At 45.8% G+C, this 20,419-nt stretch overlaps 1 protein-coding gene across 1 annotated transcript in view; it reads left to right on the top strand.

The window, feature by feature from the left end:
* Positions 1-20,419, top strand: part of LOC122934293 (cytochrome P450 2K4-like) — a 65,400-nt gene that overhangs the window by 11,930 nt on the left and 33,051 nt on the right. The window contains exons 5-6 of the mRNA XM_044289659.1: positions 471-631; positions 4,272-4,448. Coding sequence (XP_044145594.1) covers positions 471-631; positions 4,272-4,448 — 338 coding nt within the window. The remainder of the gene's footprint in view (positions 1-470; positions 632-4,271; positions 4,449-20,419) is intronic.

Genomic DNA, 20,419 nt, shown 5'->3' with positions numbered 1-20,419 from the left:
CGGTACTTAAGGGGTTAAAATACAGGGTTGTGTTTTTTTTTTTTCCCTTTATTTTCTGTATTGACAGATCAGAAGAGTGTAAAAATAAACAGTGATGTGTACCCGACCTTAAATGTACTGTATATAACTCGGTGAACTTATATTAGTTCCTAACTCCTGTGTCAGAGTCTCAAAATGTTTATAGCAATCTCTAAAAAATGGCCCTCCTCATCCTGTTACCCGGATCTGGAACTTTCTACACTTCCACCAAAGCTGAATTCACAAAGAAAGGATTCAATTCAAACGACCCATTTGATAGTTATTTCTTTCAACATGCTGACAAAAAGTGTCGTTAATAGGTGATCCTAAAATGTGTCGATGACCAATCAAACCGAACTAACTGCACAGTCAAATACTAATTTATTTTCCATTTGATCAAATATGTCAAACACATGGCTACATTTTTGTTTTAAAATTTTATTTTTTTATAGGAAAACCCTTTGGCAATTTCACCAGCATAAATGCTGCTGTAACCAATATAATTGTGGCCATATTGCTAAATAAAAGATTTGACTATGAAGATCAGACCATACTGAGGCTTATTGGTTTAGTTAATGAGAATATAAGACTCCTAGGAAGCCCAGGGGTCAGGGTAAGTCTGAATTTTAATGCCTATGTAAATATTAAGTTATTTATTTGGAACTGCAAATTTCATTAGACCCTTATCAGTCAGATGGTGATAGACTTTCCTTAAGGGCTCATGAACACGGACGTTGCCCGGCCATGCCCGTATTGCGGGCTGCAAACAGCGGATCTGCAGTACACGGGCACCGGCGGTGTGCAGCCCGCATCACAGAACAAAGTGCTTCCATGGGGTTTCTTTCTGTGCCTCCGCACTGCAAAAAAATATATTCTATTTTTTTTGCTGTGTGGACGGTTTACTGACCCATTCAAGTTGAATAGGTCTGCATTTGTCTGCGGTATCTGCACAGAACGGCCAACCAACGGCCGTGTGCATGAGGCTTAAGGAGGATTTGCACAGGGCAATAATTGGGCAGATTATCATGAACAAATGTTTCTGCAAACGCTTGTTTCTGCCTGTCTAAGGGCTCTTTCACACGACCGTATGTCTTTTTCAGTGTTTTGCAGGCTGTTTTTCCCATATCCATTATACTTTTTTTTTTTCAGTAGTGTTTTCGTTCAGGTTTTCTGCTCCATTTTTCCGTATGGCATATACAGTATACAGTAATTACATAGAAAAATTAAGCTGGGCATAACATTTTCAATAGATGGTTCTGTAAAAATGGAACGGATACGGTAGACATACGGAATACATTCAGTATGTGTTCCTTTTTTTTTGGCGGACCCATTGATTTCAATGGAGCCATGAAACGTGATTTGCGGGCAATAATAGGACATGTTCTATCTTTCAACGGAACGGGGAAACGGAATGTATACAGAGTACATTGAATTTTTTTGTGGAACCATTGAAATGAATAGTTCCGTAAATGAACCGCATACGGAACACAAAAAATGTTTGTGTGAATAAGCCCTAAATCTGCCGCCGATCACCCGATGAATGAGTGAAACACCATCCCTTGTTCTCATACTGTGGAAGAGGTTTCCTCCACTGAACGAGCATCCGACTGTCGAGAAGGAATGCTTCCTTCCCGACAATTTGCTGTGGCTCGGCACATCTGAATGCTTCTGTAGGCTAGACATTAAAGGGAATCTGTTGTAGATAAAGGTCGGCACTGCACTAGGATGCTTGTGGTGCACTTGTCAGTAGGCAGGCGTCCCAACGTGCAATATGAAGAAGGAAGACCGGCACTCGCGATACATAGTGACGCGTTTCAGCACTAAATCGTGCTTTCTTCAGACTATCGATAGTCTGAAGAAAGAACGATTTAGTGCTGAAACGCGTCACTATGTATTAATAAGTGACTGAATAAATCGCAGCAGTGAAAAATCAATTGCGAGTGCCGGTCTTCCTTCTTCATATTAAAGGAAACCTGTCACCTGCTTTTACCATTTTAAGCTGGCACCTTATTTCCAGCAGTCTTCTTTTTAGTTTATTTTGTTTTGTAGTTTTGATATAAAAGCGCTTTTTATGTTATGCTAATGAGGGTCCAAGGTGCCCAGAGGGGCGTTTTTTTCACTCTCCGGTGCCCAGTGACGCCCCCCTGCAGTGCCCAAGAACGCCTCCTGATCATCAAATAACCTCCCACAGCCCGGCAAACGGTTCCGCCCCCTCCCCACGTCATAGTCTACCTTATAGAAATGCCCCGTCCTTCTTCCTGTCTGCAGTCAGAAAACTTGCGCAGGCGCAGTACCGCCTGCGGCTTGCGCCTGCGCGATCATCAACGTCCTGAGGGCAATAGCGCTCAGGTCACATCACTGGGCTCGCCGCATGTCCAGTGAGACTTTTGAGGCTGTTGCCCTCAGGAGGTTGATGATCGCGCAGGCGCAGGCCGCAGGCGCAGGCCGCAGGCGGTACTGCGCCTGCGCGAGTTTTCTGGCCGCAGACAGGAAGAAGGACGGGGCATTTTTATAAGGTAGACTATGACGTGGGGAGGGGGCGGAACTGTTTGCCGGGCTGTGGGAGGTGTTTTGATGATCAGGAGGCGTTCTTGGGCACTGCAGGGGGGGGGGCGTCACTGGGCACCGGAGAGTGAAAAAAACGCCCCTCTGGGCACCTTGGACCGTCATTAGCATAACATAAAAAGCGCTTTTATATCAAAACCACAAAACGAAATAAGTAAAAAGAAGACTGCTGGAAATAAGGTACTTTAGTCAACATAGCGATGGTGCCAGCTTAAAATGGTAAAAGCAGGTGACAGATTCCCTTTCTTGCAAGTGCCTTTCTTGCAAGTTCCTGATTGCCCATTTTAAGTGATCCCGTTATTTTAATTCATTTTATTGCAAAATATTTTTGTGTTTAATCACATTTTAGAATAAAAAATGGATCTCTACCTCAAATATATAAATACTAATTAGAAGACAAAAAACACAACACCACCTTGACTCGTTGAGCATACAGTACATAGGCATACACAGGTACTGTATGTTGTGAAAAGCCTGGATTGGGCATGTAGCAGAGTCAATCAAACAAGCTAGGCAGTCTAGAGGATCACCACTGGAGTATGACAATAAAAATGAAGCGCTCATGGAGAAATAAGGAGTTTATTTGAGGAACAATGGTGACATCTTTCGATGTGGACATTACTTTTCTGTCAGGCAAGCAAGCAATGAAGCAATAGCGAAACGTGCGTCGAGGATCGCCAAACAGAGACAGCCCACACTGAGATCACTGGATATTGGGTAAGAAAGGAACATAGTTCGGTTTGTGTGCTAATATAATAGACTTTATGCGATATGCTGCGATATATATATGGCACCAGCCTTTGAATATAGATGCTATCGATACCCCAGTCACAGTGATGCTAGAGACATTTATAGTGGGAGAGAACTGCATGTATGACTAGAGACAGCTTATATAATTATATGCTGACCTAGATATATATTATATGCAGAACCTCACACGATAACTGTAGAATACCAAATGATCTGCCATCTGTGACCACAGTGTTTGTTGTGGACTGTCCTCTGTAGGCACCCTGCATGGTCTCTACATATATGTATTGTCGTTTATGTTTTTATGTCAAAATAAAGATTTATTTTATTGGGTATTAAATAGTACCAGTTCTCTTTTGTTGATAAAAATTTGGTGAAAGGCCTGAAGATGTGATGCCCAGATTGAAATGTGTTGCAACTGTTCCTAAAGAAAAACCTCCTTATTTCTCCATTAGCGGTGCTCCATCAACCTTTTCATTTTTAATATCAATTGTATAAAGTTTACAAAACTTGGTCATGAATTCAAATTAATTATTTAACTAATCATTCAAAATTATTAGGTTTAATAAAAAAAATTGCAATATCCAAAAATATCCAAAACCCAAAGTCTACATTTATAAAGTTTGAGAGACTCCTATGGATTTCCCATACTAAACTACTGGTTTCCAGTTTTAAAATTCATTGGTATTGTTAGTAATCAGAATTATTGAATTTAATTTTTGAATTTTGGTTGGTAGGGCATTGGTTCCTGGGAAAAGGTATGCAAAATTTTTCACTATTTCAGGAGGAATTTTTTTTTTACTTAATTTTATAAATTTTGTCCATTTTTTATATATTTTTTTAAATGATTAGATAAATTGTCCTGTACAGTAAGTTCTTTGAGATGTATTTTATGTTCTGCGGGTTCAATGCTTTCAATTTTCTATTTTTGTTTTCAGCTGTACAACAGTTTTCCCACGCTCATGAACTGGCTGCCAGGAGCTCACAAAACTATTTTTAAAAACCTTAGAGAGTTTCACAGCTTTATAAGAGCGACATTTACAAAATATAAGAAGGAACTAGACGTGAATGACCAGAGGAACCTCATTGATGCCTTCTTAGCAAAGCAGCAAGAGGTATGATTAAGATTTCACCACTCATTATGACTTAGGTATGTAAAATATGAGTATTTTCAATGTACCCAATAACCATGATACAACAGAAAAATAATGCATTTAGATTCATAGAATGAAATACATACTGGACACAGCTGAGTATGATTTGGAAGAAACGTGAAAAAAGTAATTAGTCTCTGCTCTTACACACGAATCCCATTTAAAAGGACCAAAGCTGTGGCAACATGTGCTACCATATTATGTCCAATAATACAGGAACTATATACAATATACAAAGTATAATCATATATATCTGTACTAACAGTGACCAGCCATACAAATTAGATAAATGATACAGTGTGGACAGTTATCTAATGTGCATGGTGTATGTTGCATATGTCGTGAGAAAGAAGGATCTCCCCACCCATGGGAGGTAAGCTGCTGCCAGAAGCATCTGCTGTAAAAGGTGCCCATGCACATTAGGTAAATGACAGCTGAACCATCCCATTTTGGTGGATTTGGCTTATTGTCTTACCTGTATGGGGATTCACCCCTCCTTTTATGAAGTGGCTCAACATACAAATGTGTCATTCCTTACCTTTGTTCTTGGATCAACACATCCTGAGCTGTGTGGTGTGAGATGACCAGCTTGTTAAATAAACATAGATTTCCATATTCTGTCATGAGATTTCTCTATGTGCAGTCACATTTTGCTAGCATGTCCCGATAATGAATTTAATTTCTGTCATTAAAAATTAGAGTCCTTAACCATAGTCGAGCCAAGGTAAAGGTGGATACATTTGTAGATTCTTGCGTTAGAGTTGGGAGCTCTATCTGTTGGTCAAATGCTCAGTTGGCCAGCAGCTGTCTTATATATTTTGCCACTTTTAGGATGAGGATATCATTAATGGTGCTATGTAAGGTACCACCAACATTCTGCTGCAGTGGCAGGTGCACGACAGTTTTATTGCGGTATCTAAAATGCAATGTGCAGCCAGCCAGAACCGCATGGGCAACACTCGAGGTGCACGGTGGGCCGATGAGGGGCCAAATAATAACACAGTTCATCGGTTTACTCACGGTTAGCAGAAAGCCTCCCTGGGCCGGCAGCACACTGTTGAGGAATACAGCACGAAATCCTCCGGGTGCACTCTGTGGTATGGAAGCACCAGCCTAGATGGAGGTTGAGGTGACATTGAAGGCAGTGTTGTTTAGGGTGCTTGTGGCGGCTGGGTCCCTTGGTGTTATTTGTCGTGACGCCAGTACAGTTAATGGTGGTACAACCAGTTGTAAGAATGAAGTAGACAGTGGTAGGATACAACTCACACCTTTTACTGAAGTTGGTTCCAGTTGTGGCATATACACAGTGGCGTTGCGAGGGGGGTGCGGAGGGTGCGGGCCGCACCGGGTGACACCAGTCTGATGGGGTGTCACCCGCCGGCCGCCGGAGTTCTCCTAACTAATTTCCATAGAGGCAGGGAGGGGGCGGGGGGGGGCTCTCTCCCTCCCCCTGTGCTGCTGCTGCCGCTGCCTCCGCCAATGAGAAGAGGGATGGGAGGAGGAGGGGAGGGGCTGTGGCCACTGCGCCACCAATGAAGAAAACTGACCTGTAATACAAATACAGGAGGCGGGTGCCGGAATCAAATAGCCGGCACCCGACCTCTATGACAGTGAGCGGCACCTGAGGGGTTAACTGCCACTGATCGCAGCCCCCTATCATAGAGGTCGGGTGCCGGCTATTTCATTCCGGCACCCGCCTCCTGTATTTGTATTAACATTGAGTGCGCCCCCCCCCCTAGTATAATAAACATTTTGTGCACCCCCCCCCAGTATAATTACCATTTTGTGCACCCCCCCCCCCCCAGTATAATAAACATTGGTGGCGCAGTGGGAAGTGCCAATGAGGGTTAAAAAAATAAATAAAAAATGAACTCACCTCCTCCAATTGATCCCGTAGCTGCCGGTCTCCTGTTCTATCTTCAGGACCTGTGGTGACGTCACTGAGCTAATCACATGGTCCATTACCATGGTGATGGATCATATGATGTACCATGTGATGACCACAGTGATGTCACCACAGGTCCTTTCACAGGTCCTGAAGATAGAACAGGAGACCGGCAGCTATGCGATCAATTGGAGGAGGTGAGTTAATTTTTATTTATTTTTTTAACCCTCATTGGCACTTCCCACTGCGCCACCAATGTTTATTATACTGGGGGGGGGGGGGGCGCACTCAATGTATATTATACTGGGGGGGGCGCTCTCAATGTATATTATACTGGGGGGGGGGCGCTCTCAATGTATATTATACTGGGAGGGTGCCGCACTCAATGTATATTATACTGGGGGGGGGGCGCTCTCAATGTATATTATACTGGGGGGGGGCGCTCTCAATGTATATTATACTGGGGGGGTGGCCGCACTCAATGTATATTATACTGGGGGGGGGGGCGCTCTCAATGTATATTATACTGGGGGGGGCGCTCTCAATGTATATTATACTGGGAGGGTGCCGCACTCAATGTATATTATACTGGGGGGGGCGCTCTCAATGTATATTATACTGGGGGGGTGGCCGCACTCAATGTTTATTATACTGGGGGGGGCGCTCTCAATGTATATTATACTGGGGGGGTGGCCGCACTCAATGTTTATTATACTGTGGGGGGGGGGGCGCTCTCAATGTATATTATACTGGGGGGGGGGCGCTCTCAATGTTTGATATACTGGGGGGGCGCTCTCAATGTATATTATACTGGGGGGCGCTCTCAATGTTTGATATACTGGGGGGGGCGCTCTCAATGTTTATTATACTGGGGGGGCGCTCTCAATGTTTATTATACTGGGGGGGCGCTCTCAATGTTTATTATACTGGGGGGGCGCACTCAATGTTTATTATACTGGGGGGCGCACTCAATGTTTATTATACTGGGGGGGTGCTCTCAATGTTTATTATACTGGGGGGGGCGCTCTCAATGTTTATTATACTGGGGGGGCGCACTCAATGTTTATTATACTGGGGGGCGCACTCAATGTTTATTATACTGGGGGGGTGCTCTCAATGTATATTATACTGGGGGGGTGGCCGCACTCAATGTATATTATACTGGGGGGGGGCGCTCTCAATGTATATTATACTGGGGGGGGCGCTCTCAATGTATATTATACTGGGGGGGGCGCTCTCAATGTATATTATACTGGGAGGGTGCCGCACTCAATGTATATTATACTGGGGGGGGGCGCTCTCAATGTATATTATACTGGGGGGGTGGCTGCACTCAATGTTTATTATACTGGGGGGGGCGCTCTCAATGTATATTATACTGGGGGGGTGGCCGCACTCAATGTTTATTATACTGTGGGGGGGGGGCGCTCTCAATGTATATTATACTGGGGGGGGCGCTCTCAATGTTTGATATACTGGGGGGGCGCTCTCAATGTATATTATACTGGGGGGCGCTCTCAATGTTTGATATACTGGGGGGGGCGCTCTCAATGTTTATTATACTGGGGGGGCGCTCTCAATGTTTATTATACTGGGGGGGCGCTCTCAATGTTTATTATACTGGGGGGGCGCACTCAATGTTTATTATACTGGGGGGCGCACTTAATGTTTATTATACTGGGGGGGTGCTCTCAATGTTTATTATACTGGGGGGGCGCTCTCAATGTTTGATATACTGGGGGGGGCGCACTCAATGTTTATTATACTGGGGGGGTGCTCTCAATGTTTATTATACTGGGGGGGCGCTCTCAATGTTTATTATACTGGGGGGCGCACTCAATGTTTATTATACTGGGGGGGCGCACTCAATGTTTATTATACTGGGGGGGCGCACTCAATGTTTATTATACTGGGGGGCGCACTCAATGTTTATTATACTGGGGGGCGCACTCAATGTTTGATATACTGGGGGGCGCACTCAATGTTTATTATACTGGGGGGGCGCTCTCAATGTTTATTATACTGGGGGGGCGCACTCAATGTTTATTATACTGGGGGGGCGCTCTCAATGTTTATTATACTGGGGGGGCGCACTCAATGTTTATTATACTGGGGGGTGCTCTCAATGTTTATTATACTGGGGGGGCCCACTCAATGTTTATTATACTGGGGGGCACACTAAATGTTTATTATACTGGGGGGGCGCACTCAATGTTTATTATACTGGGGGGGCGCTCTCAATGTTTATTATACTGGGGGGGCGCACTCAATGTTTATTATACTGGGGGGGCGCACTCAATGTTTATTATACTGGGGGGCGCACTCAGTGTTTATTATACTGGGGGGGCGCTCTCAATGTTTATTATACTGGGGGGGTGCTCTCAATGTTTATTATACTGGGGGGGCGCACTCAATGTTTATTATACTGGGGGGGCGCACTCAATGTTTATTATACTGGGGGGCGCACTCAATGTTTATTATACTGGGGGGGTGCTCTCAATGTTTATTATACTGGGGGGGCGCACTCAATGTTTATTATATTGACCTTCTACTAAGCATTCAGAATGCTATTATTTTCCCTTATAACCATGTTCTAAGGGAAAATAACACAGTGAATAGACTTTCATCTTAGCAACCAAGCGTGAAAATCGCACCGCATCCGCACTTGCTTGCGGATACAATGCGATTTTCACGCAGCCCCATTAACTTCTATGGGGTCTGCGTTGCATGAAAACGCACAACATAAAGCATGTTGCGATTTTCACGCAGCGCACAAGTGATGCGTGAAAATCACCGCTCATCTGCACAGCCCCATAGAAGTGAATGGGTCCGGATTCAGTGCGGGTGCAATGCGTTCACCTCACTCATTGCACCCGCGCAGAAATCTCACCCATGTGAAAGGGGCCTAAGGGTGAATAGGACAAGGGTTCCAGCCCCTAAGGGGGCTAATAGTAAGTGAAAATAAAACACAAACACTAAAGGCTACTTTCATACTTGCGGCAGTGTGATGCGGCAAGCAGTTCCGTTGTCAGAACTGCCTGCCAGATCCGCCGATCTTGATGTGACTGAAAGCATTTATGAGATGCATCCGGATGCGGATCCATCTCACAAATGCATTGCAAGAATGAATCCATGTCTCCGCTTGTCATGCAGACAGACGGATCCGTCTTGTATCTTTTTACACATTTTTACCGGCATGCGCAGACCGGAAGGACGGATCTTGCATTCCGGTATTTTGAATGCCGGATCTGGCACTAATACGTTCCTATGGGAAAAAATGCCAGATCCGGCATTCAGGCAAGTCTTCCGTTTTTTCCGCCGGAGATAAAACCGTAGCATGCTGCGGTTTTATCTTTTGCCTGATCAGTCAAAATGACTGAACTGAAGACATCCTGATGCATCCTGGACGGATTACTCTCCATTCAGAATGCATGGGGATAATCCTGATCAGTTCTTTTCCGGTATAGAGCCCCTAGGACGGAACTCTATGCCGGAAAAGAAAAACACTAGTGTGAAAGTACCCTAAAATATTAAGTTTAAATCCCCCCTTTCCCAATTTTACATATAAAAAATATATACAATAAACATATTACATAGCGCTGCGTCCGAAAAGTCCAAACTATTAAATTATTAAAAAATATCTCCTATGCGGTGAGCAGTCGCCATTTTTTAGTCACCTTGTCACCCCAAAAAATAGGATAGGACTGCTCTATTATGGGACGAACGTTTCATAAAATGCGAAATGCACGTGGCTTTTTTGCTTAGTATCAAGTATCGCAATACTTTTTTATGGTGATGAAAGCGAATCAAAATTTTGGTATTGAAACAACCCTACGCTGATCTGATCGCCGTAGCGTTGTCACGATACCAAAATTTGCATTCGGTTTTGATTTGGCGACTAAAAATGTAATTTGGCTCCTAAATTTTTCAGTTCAGGAGCCAATGGCTACTAGGTATTTTTTATAGTCTGGAGCCCTGCTATCAGAGGCCGGCGCAGGCGGCGCGATGACGTCATCGCGCCGCCTAAGCCCTGAGCCGTACACAGCGCGGGACACAGGCCAGAAGAGGCCTGCATCGCATCGCTGCCAAAGAGGTAAGTGTTTTTTTCCTTTTTTTTTTTTTTCTGTACAATACTGATGGCTAGTGGCACATGTTAGGAGAGGACCTATGGCTAGTGGCACATGATAGGGGGGGCCGCCTATGGCTACTGGCACATGATAGGTGGGCCTATGGCTACTGGCACATGATAGGGGGGCCCTATGGCTACTGGCACATGATAGGGGGGCCCTATGGCTACTGGCACATGATAGAGGGGCCCTATGGCTACTGGCACATGATAGGGGGGGCGCCTATGGCTACTGGCACATGTTGATGGGGGGCTTAGGCTACTGGCACATGATTAAGGGGCATCTATGACGGCACATTTCACTGGCACATTATTGGGGGACATCTATGGGGGCACTTCTTACTGGCACATTATTGGTGGCACTATAGGGGCATCTACTGAGGCCACAAAGAACGGTTATTTTATATGGGGGCTCTGTATAGGGGCATTTTATACTGGGACACATTGTGTTGGGTACTATGGGGAAGGGGGGAGAGGACTACTACGGGGCACTGAGAAGGGGTATTTTATGCTTACAAATTATGGGGGACACTGAGGGCATCTACTGGCGCACTATATATCGGGCATTTTATACTGGTACATTATGGGGGCACTAGGGGGGAGAGGAGCACTATGGGGGCATTTACTGGGGTCACTATATAGGGGTATTTTATACTGGCACATTATGGGGGCACTATGGGGACATTAGCTCAACTGGGGACATTACAGGGGGGTATTTTTTGCACTGACACATTATAAGGAGAATTATTTCTACTGGGGGGGGGGGGGCATTATGGTGGGTGTTATTACTCCCCCATGGTATGACCCCCTAGTAGCAGCACCAGCCTCTCCCTGCTCTGCTATCCCTCTGCCCCTTCTCCAAATACTTATGAAATCTTTCTCATTAGGATAAAACACATCATCAGCTCCACCGAGCCCCCGGCCAAAGTGTGGAAGTGGCGTCCGAGATCCCCAAGGGCCAAGCCAAGTAATTGTAAGTTTTCATATGAAATATGTTTGTTATATACATATAGCCTACACTGTCAGGTGTCACCCAGGGGGGGTGACACCATTTTCTACCGCACCGGGTGACACCAGCCCTAGCAACGCCACTGCATATACATCCAGACAGAATACAGTCTTTTGCAATTTAGAGGAATTCTGTTGATCCACTGTTAATAGGTTTGGCTGTGGTTTGACTTACATTGTGGTTCTATGTATTAAATAAGGAAAGAAAAGAAGAAATGAATCGCACATCCACTGCTAATGCTATGATCTCATCCCTGCATTCCTGCAGGAGACAGCACTGAATAGCGCAGGTGTACCACCTCCAAGATACATGCTAAATGAGGCATTTGTGTACATTTTCATCAAAAGGCAATAAGCCCACTCACCACGCCAAGGTTGCCTCTATGAGTGGGTCCTAACCTAAAATTTGCGCGGCGCTACACAGCGACCACCAGCGCTGTGGCGCCATCCCGGCCGGCGGCGGGACCCAGTGGCCAAACAGCACCCCTGCTGCTTGACCATGCCATACCTAGCTCTGGGCCCCACCAACCAGCCAGAAAAACAGCACAGTGGCCCCCATGCAGCACCGCACCATGTGAACAGTTGTCAAAGCTCACAGGAACTCCAACTGAGAGCATGATAGGCTAATTTAACCCCTACTACTGCACGGGGGCCACTATGCTGTTTTTCTGGCTAGTTGGTGGGGCCCAGAGCTAGGTTTGGCATGGTCAGACAGCAGGGGAGCTGTTTGGCCACTAAGTCCCGCCACCGGCCGGGATGGCGCCACAGCGCTGGTGGTCGCCGTGCAGCGCCGTGCCAATTTTAGGTTAGGACCCACTCATTGAGGCGACCTTGGCGTGGTGAGTGGGCTTATGCCTTTTGATCAAAATGTACACTAATGCCTCATTTAGCGTGTAGCATGGAGGTGGTACACATGCGCTATTTAGTGCTGTCTCCTGCAGATTTGCAGGGATGAGATCATAGCATTTGCAGTGGATGTGCGATTCATTTCTTTTCTTCTCTATTTGTTCATTACATAGTTTCTGTCCCTGAATCAGCACTCCTTCCACTAGCCAGGTGATTTTAATTAGCCTAGTATTCTGTAGTAAGGGTTAAATTAGCCTATCATGCTCTCAGTTGGAGTTCCTGTGAGCTTCAGAGCAGGTGAGCTTTGACAACTGTTCACATGGTGCGGTGCTGCACGGGGGCCACTGTGCTGTTTTTCTGGCTGGTTGGTGGGGCCCAGAGCTAGGTTTGGCATGGTCAGACAGCAGGGGTGCTATTTGGCCACTGGATCCCGCCGCCGCCATCCAGGATGGCACCACAGCGCTGGTGGTCGCCGTGTAGCGTCGCGCCAATTTTAGGTTAGGACCCACTCATTGAGGCGACCTTGGCGTGGTGAGTGGGCTTATGCCTTTTGATCAAAATGTACACTAACGCCTCATTTAGCGTTTAGCATGGAGGTGGTACACATGCGCTATTTAGTGCTGTCTCCTGCAGATATGCAGGGATGAGATCATAGCATTTGCAGTGGATGTGCGATTCATTTCTTTTCTTCTCCTTTTGTTCATTACATTGTGGTTCTGTATAAGTATTTCTGGTAGGTGACTTTGCTTCAGGTCCCTTGTAAGCCTTGTAATTTGGTGAGGTTGCCTGTAATGCTTATTGGTATGCTTAGTCCTATTACGTCTGTATCTTCCAAGCCCTTAAAACAGGTAGCTAATCTGTATTCTTCAATATATGGTGAGGCTGCCTGTAGCTAGATTGTCCTCCACCATGCGCAAAGGTGCCAATTAAGCCTTAAAGGGCTTCTGTCACCCCACTAAACGCATTATTATTTTTTGTCTACCTATAATCCCTATCCTGTCCTATTGCCATACATTATGTTATTAATAATTTTCGTTCAGTAGATGTAGCCAAAAACTTACTTTTATGATATGCTAATTACCTTTCTACCAGCAAGTAGGGCATCTACTTGCTGGTAGCAGCCGCAGAAAACCGCCCCCTCCTTGTGTTGATTGACAGGGCCAGCCACGATCTCCTCCTCCGGCCGGCCCTGTCAGCATTTCAAAAATCGCGCGCCTGTGTTTATTCGGCGCAGGCGCTCTGAGAGAAGGAGGCTCGCCTCCTCAGCACTCCCTCAGTGCGCCTGCGCCGATGACGTCTTCTCTTTCGGTAATGTCATCGGCGTAGGCGCACTGAGGGAGTGCTGAGGAGGCGAACCTCCTTATCTCAGAGCGCCTGCGCCAAATCAACACAGGCGCGCAATTTTTGAAATGCTGACAGGGCCGGCCGGAGGAGGAGATCGCGGCTGGCCCTGTCAATCAACACAAGGAGGGGTGTTTTTCTGCGGCTGCTACCAGCAAGTAGATGCCCTACTTGCTGGTAGAAAGGTAATTAGCATATCATAAAAGTAAGTTTTTGGATACATCTACTGAACGAAAATTATTAATATCATAATGTATGGCAATATCGCAGGATGGGGATTATAAGTAGACAAAAAAATAATAATGCGTTTAGTGGGGTGACAGAAGCCCTTCAAGTTGTGGCTGTTATCACCGATGTCTCTCTTTAGCTTGGTCTTCTTCCAGGGACGAAAACGCTATCCTCTGGTTGTAGGATGTAGGAACTAAGAGGATCACAGAAGGAAAACGCTCTCCTGCGCCTCATACCTTGGCTCTACCTCCTTTCTGCAACTCGCTTCACCCACTACTCCGTGGTGTGTAGCTCAGCTTAACAACTGACTCTGCTCTTCACTAACTCTCCCACTTTGCTTCTCTCCTCACACTAGGCCTGACCTAAGTATTTATATGAACTAAGTGCTATCCCCATCTAGTGGTTGGATGTATAAATTACACCAGACCAGCCTATGAACAGGCATACAACAAGTGTTGTGGACGCTGCAAATGGCCATTGGGACGTACCAGTTTTCTGGTGTAAAAAAAATTGCAAACCTCATGATTGCAACTTTTTAAATGTGAGTGCACCCAAATATAGGCACAAGTGGAGTTTCTACCTTGCCCCTGCCACTTTCCTGAGAAATGGGCATGGTGACTGAGCCCAACCAGCACCACACATTTATTTTCTTTTACACCAGTTTTCTGGCATAAAAGAAGACTAAAATCTACTCCAGATCCTAACTGGAGTAGATTTCAGTTTAGGCACATGGAATGCTGGAGAATGTACCTAATTTATGATTAAATTAGGAGCATCCTCTGCCTTAAAAGTCTGTCTATGATAAATTCCAGCCAGTGTCATCTTCCAAGTGGATGTCACTAATAATCTAGTACTAGGTGTTATAAGAAGCAATTACCATTATTGCATTCATGGTTGGTATCTCGTGGAAGCCATAAAGGGTCAGGAATAATTTAACCATTCTTTATGATGACAGGATGATAAGGAAATAAATCTCCATGTAGAACATCCACAATTAGTGCTGTTTAAATGTATCGATCTACCCTAATGGTTTAAAGCAGTGGTGCCCAACAATTTTCCGTCTGAGGGCCGCACTAGACATGGTATAAATTTTGCGGGCCGGAACCAGGTAGCTTTGCCAGAAAGAAATGCAAACATTGTGAGAGGGCATGCGTAAGCATTACTAGTGTGAAGGGGCAAATATCTGGACATTTTTTTCTGTGAAGGGGGCGCATCTGGGGATTTTTACCGTGAAGGGGGCACATGTGAGTATTACTACTGTGAAGGGGGCACTTGTGAGTATTACTACTGTGAAGGGGGCACTTGTGAGTATTACTACTGTAAAGGGGGCACTTGTGAGCATGATTACTGTGAATGGGGCACATATCTTCACATATCAAGACTAAGGAGTGAAATGCAGGAAACTCTCCACAAATGCCTTTTGGTGCAGCATTATGAGTTCTCTCTTCCTCATTAATATTACTAAACTAGTGAGGAGCACTTCCTAAGGAGCAACCCAGACAGCCCACATTGGCACCAGACTTAGTAAAAAGACACTTCCCACCACTACCACACCTCGCCAGTCACTTCCTCCATAGAACTCCTGCTCGCTTCTGACTTGTCCTCACCTTCTCTGACGTTCTCTAATCCCTGGCTGAGTGTGCAGATGAAAAATTGTACTGTGACACTGCAGCAGCCCAGGCGTGTCCCTTATTCAACTGAGTGCAAGCTCTGCCTCTGGTCACTGCGCAGGCTGAATGACTGTGAAGGGGGCACATGTGAGCCTTACTACTGTGAAGGGGGCACATGTGAGCCTTACTACTGGGAAGGGGGCACATGTGAGCATTACTACTGTGAAGGGGGCACATGTGAGCCTTACTACTATGAAGGGGGCACATGTGAGCATTACTACTGTGAAGGGGGCACATGTGAGTCTTACTACTGTGAAGGGGGCACATGTGAGCATTACTACTGTGAAGGGGGCACATGTGAGCCTTACTACTATGAAGGGGGCACATGTGAGCATTACTACTGTGAAGGGGGCACATGTGAGTCTTACTACTGTGAAGGGGGCACATATGAGCCTTACTACTGTGAAGGGGCACATGTGAGCATTACTACTGTGAAGGGGGCACATGTGAGCCTTACTACTGTGAAGGAGGCACATGTGAGCCTTACTACTGTGAAGGGGGCACATGTGAGCATTACTACTGTGAAGGGGGAACATGTGAGCATTACTGCTGTGAAGGGGCACATGTGAGCATTACTACTGTGAGGGGGCACATGTGAGCATTACTACTGTGAGGGGGCACATGTGAGCATTACTACTGTGAAGGGGGCACATGTGAGCATTACTACTGTGAAGGGGGCACATGTGAGCATTACTACTGTGAGGGGGGCACATGTGAGCATTACTACTGTGAGGGGGGCACATGTGAGCATTACTACTGTGAAGGGGGCACATGTGAGCCTTACTAAAGTGAAGGGGGCACATAACATAGTAACATAGTACATAAGGCCAAAAAAAGACATTTGTCCATCCAGTTCGGCCTGTTATCCTGCAAGTTGATCTAGAGGAAGGCAAAAAAAAACTGCGAGATAGAAGCCAATTTTCCCAATTTTGGGGAATAAAAACTTCCTTCCCGACTCCAATCAGGCATCAGAATAACTCCCTGGATCAACAACCCCTCTCTAGTAGCTATAGCCTGTAATATTATTACACTCCAGAAATACATCCAGGCCCCTCTTGAATTCCTTTATTGTACTCACCATCACCACCTCCTCAGGCAGAGAGTTCCATAGTCTCACTGCTCTTACCGTAAAGAATCCTCTTCTATGTTTGTGTACAAACCTTCTTTCCTCCAGACGCAGAGGATGTCCCCTCGTCACAGTCACAGTCCTGGGGATAAATAGATGATGGGAGAGATCTCTGTACTGACCCCTGATATATTTATACATAGTTATTAGATCATCCCTCAGTCATCTTTTTTCTAAAGTGAATAGCCCTAATTTTGATAATCTTTCAGGGTCCTGTAGTTGCCCCATTCCAGTTATTACTTTAGTTGTCCTCCTCTGGACCCTCTCCAACCCTGCTATGTCTGCCTTGTTCACAGGAGCCCAGAACTGTACACAGTACTCCATGTGTGGTCTGATTAGTGATTTGTAAAGTGGTAGGACTATGTTCCTATCACGGGCATCTATGCCCCTTCTGATGCAACCCATTATCTTATTGGCCTTGGCAGCAGCTGCCTGACACTGGTTTTTGCAGCTTAGTTTGCTGTTTATTAAAATTCCTAGATCCTTTTCCATGTCAGTGTTACCGAGTGTTTTACCATTTAGTATGTACGGGTGACTTGCATTTTTCCTTCTCATGTGCATAACTTTACATTTGTCAGTGTTAAACCTCATCTGCCACTTATCTGCCCAAGCCTCCAATCTATCCAGATCGCTCTGTAGTAGTATACTGTCCTCATCAGTGTAAATTACTTTACACAGTTAAGTGTCATCTGCGAAAATTGATACTTTACTATGCAAGCCTTCTACAAGATCATTAATAAATATAGGGCCCAATACTGACCCCTGAGGTACTCCACTAGTGACAGTGACCCAATCTGAGTGTGTACCATTAATAACTACCCACTGTTCTCTATCACTCAGCCAGTTACCCACATACAGACGTTTTCTCCCAGTCCGAGCATTCTCATTTTATATACTAACCTTTCATGCGGAGCAGTGTCAAATGCTTTGGAGAAGTCCAGATATACGACATCCATTGATTCGCCGCTGTCAAGTCTAGAACTTACCTCCTCATAGAAACTGATTAAATTAGTTTGGCATGACCGATCCCTCACAAAGCCATGCTGATATGGCGTTATTTGCTTATTTCTGTACAGATGCTCTAATATAGCATCTTTTAGAAAACCTTTAAACAGTTTACCCACAACAGATGTTAAACTTACCGGCCTATAGTTTCCAGGCTCTGTTTTTGGACCCTTTTTGAATATTGGCACCACATTTGCTATGCGCCAATCCTGTGGGACATTCCCTGTCAGTATAGAGTTTACAAATATCAGAAATAAAGATCTGGCTATGACATTACTTAATTCATAGGATACAGGGGTGTATGCCATCCGGTCCTGGCGATTTGTGAGCCTTAATACTGTGAAGGGGGCACATGTGAGCCTTAATACTGTGAAGGGGCATATGTGAGCATTACTACTGTGAAGGGGACACATGTGCGCCTTACTACTGTGAAGGGGGCATATGTGACCATTACTACTGTGAAGGGGGCACATGTGAGCATTATTACTGTGAAGGGGCACATGTGAGCCTTACTACTGTGAAGGGGGCACATGTGAACCTTATTACTGTGAAGGGGGCACATGTGAGCCTTAATACAGTGAAGGGAGCATATGTGAGCATTACTACTGTGAAGGGGCACATGCGAGCATTATTACTGTGAAGGGGCACATGTGAACCTTACTACTGTGAAGGGGCACATGTGAGCCTTACTACTGTGAAGGGGCACATGTGAGCCTTACTACTGTGAAGGGGGCACATGTGAACCTTACTACTGTGAAGGGGGCACATGTGAGCCTTACTACTGTGAAGGGGGCACATGTGAGCCTTACTACTGTGAAGGGGGCACATGTAAGCCTTACTACTGTGAAGGGGGCACATGTGAGCCTTACTACTGTGAAGGGGGCACATGTGAGCATTACTACTGTGAAGGGGGCACGTGTAAGCATTACTACTGTGAAGGGGGCACATGTGAGCCTTAATACTGTTAAGGGGGCACATGTGAGCCTTACTACTGTGAAGGGGGCACGTGTAAGCCTTACTACTGTGAAGGGAGCACATGTGAGCCTTACTACTGTGAAGGGGGCACATGTGATCATTACTACTGTGAAGGGGGCACATGTGAACCTTACTACTGTGAAGGGGGCACATGTGATCATTACTACTGTGAAGGGGGCACATGTGAGCTTTACTACTGTGAGGGGGGCACACGTGAACCTTACTACTGTGAAGGGGCCTCTCTTTCTACTGCCAGCCACAGCGCTGACCACCGCTACCAGTGTCACAATTCTAACCAAGACCAATGAACACCCCTCTAATTGGACCATATTTGGCAGGAAACCATGGGGCATAGATAGGACATTGTGCACTGCCCAGCCTTAGTTTATGCTGTGGGCAACTCATCTGCCTGCTGCGCACCATTTTATCCAGCTGCAGATCAGTGACAGGTTTCACAAGGGGCACAGATTTGGGTCCTGATATCCAGCCTGTAAGGAGAGGACATGCTATCCCCTTATGGGTGTCATCATGGTTACAAGCCAGTCACTGGGATACATGGAGGTTATTTTGGGGCAGATCAGAGTATAACCCTCCCAGAAACCTATATGTACATGGCGAGGTGTAGTGCAGATATGGGACGGAGGCTATTGCGCCGTTAGCGGCAGCCAGGCCTGCTCCAGTGTAGGACTGTGTGGCCAATGGAGCCTCGTCCCGCTCGCACACACAGTCACACACAGTGGATGCGCTCTGCTGACCGAGGCTTTTTTTCACTTACTCTGTACTGCGCTGGGGTCGCTTCCTCGGAGTACACATAGCGCGGTCAGGATCTGATGGCTCCCGCGTGTGCAGTGTTCCCCGTGGGGAGGGAGTTGGGAGCGTGAGTCGTGGCCTGAGTCTGCCAGCTTTCTTCCCACTAAAGGCAGTAAACCCTCACTGCTGTGCCTCCGGGAACAGGCGGGCGTAGGTGATCGTGTCCCAAAATCTTCCACTATACGCAAGCTCCGTCACTGTGCGGGCCACATGACTCAGCCTCACGGGCCGGATGTGGCCGTAGGTTGGGCATCACTGGTTTAAAGTGTAACTGTGTAACTTTTATAAGTTATTAGTGTGACGGTCACAGTCTTTTGCGGATTATCTCCTCAACAATGAAAGCATACAGCCTTATCTTATAAGAAGTGCACAGTCATAGTCCTCATTTTGCACAGTCACACAGTACTTAACAGGGTTCCACACGTGTGCTCTCTTTACAGTGGTGTCTCTTATTTAGTGCTGCCACTCCAGTATGCAGTATTACTCGGGCCTAGGCACTGTACCCAGGAACTTGTCTCCTTCTCTTTGTGCAGCCTGAGGAAATCCCCTCTGGTGCTCCATGCAGCTACAGGGCAATAACCCTGCCAGTCATGCTACACACTCTTCTTCTCTTAGACTGTGCTCTCGCACTGTCCTTAAAGGGTGTCTGTCACCACAAAATGCAATGCAATCTGAAACCCCCATGTTATAGAGCAGAGAAGCTGAGCAGATTGATATATCATTTTCTGGGAAAAGATTTAGTAAAACGTGTAATTTATATATATATATCTTTACTTTTTTTTTTACTTCCTGTGAATACCTATCAGTACAGACAGGAGGAGTTATAAGGCTGGCAGCTATCTCTGTATGCACACTTCTACACACAATGCTATCAATCATTGATAACCCCTCCATCCTACCTATAGTTGTTAG

The sequence above is a fragment of the Bufo gargarizans genome, chromosome 4, assembly GCF_014858855.1.
Source record: "Bufo gargarizans isolate SCDJY-AF-19 chromosome 4, ASM1485885v1, whole genome shotgun sequence".
NCBI lineage: Eukaryota > Metazoa > Chordata > Amphibia > Anura > Bufonidae > Bufo > Bufo gargarizans.
This window is presented reverse-complemented; position numbering and strand designations above follow the sequence as displayed.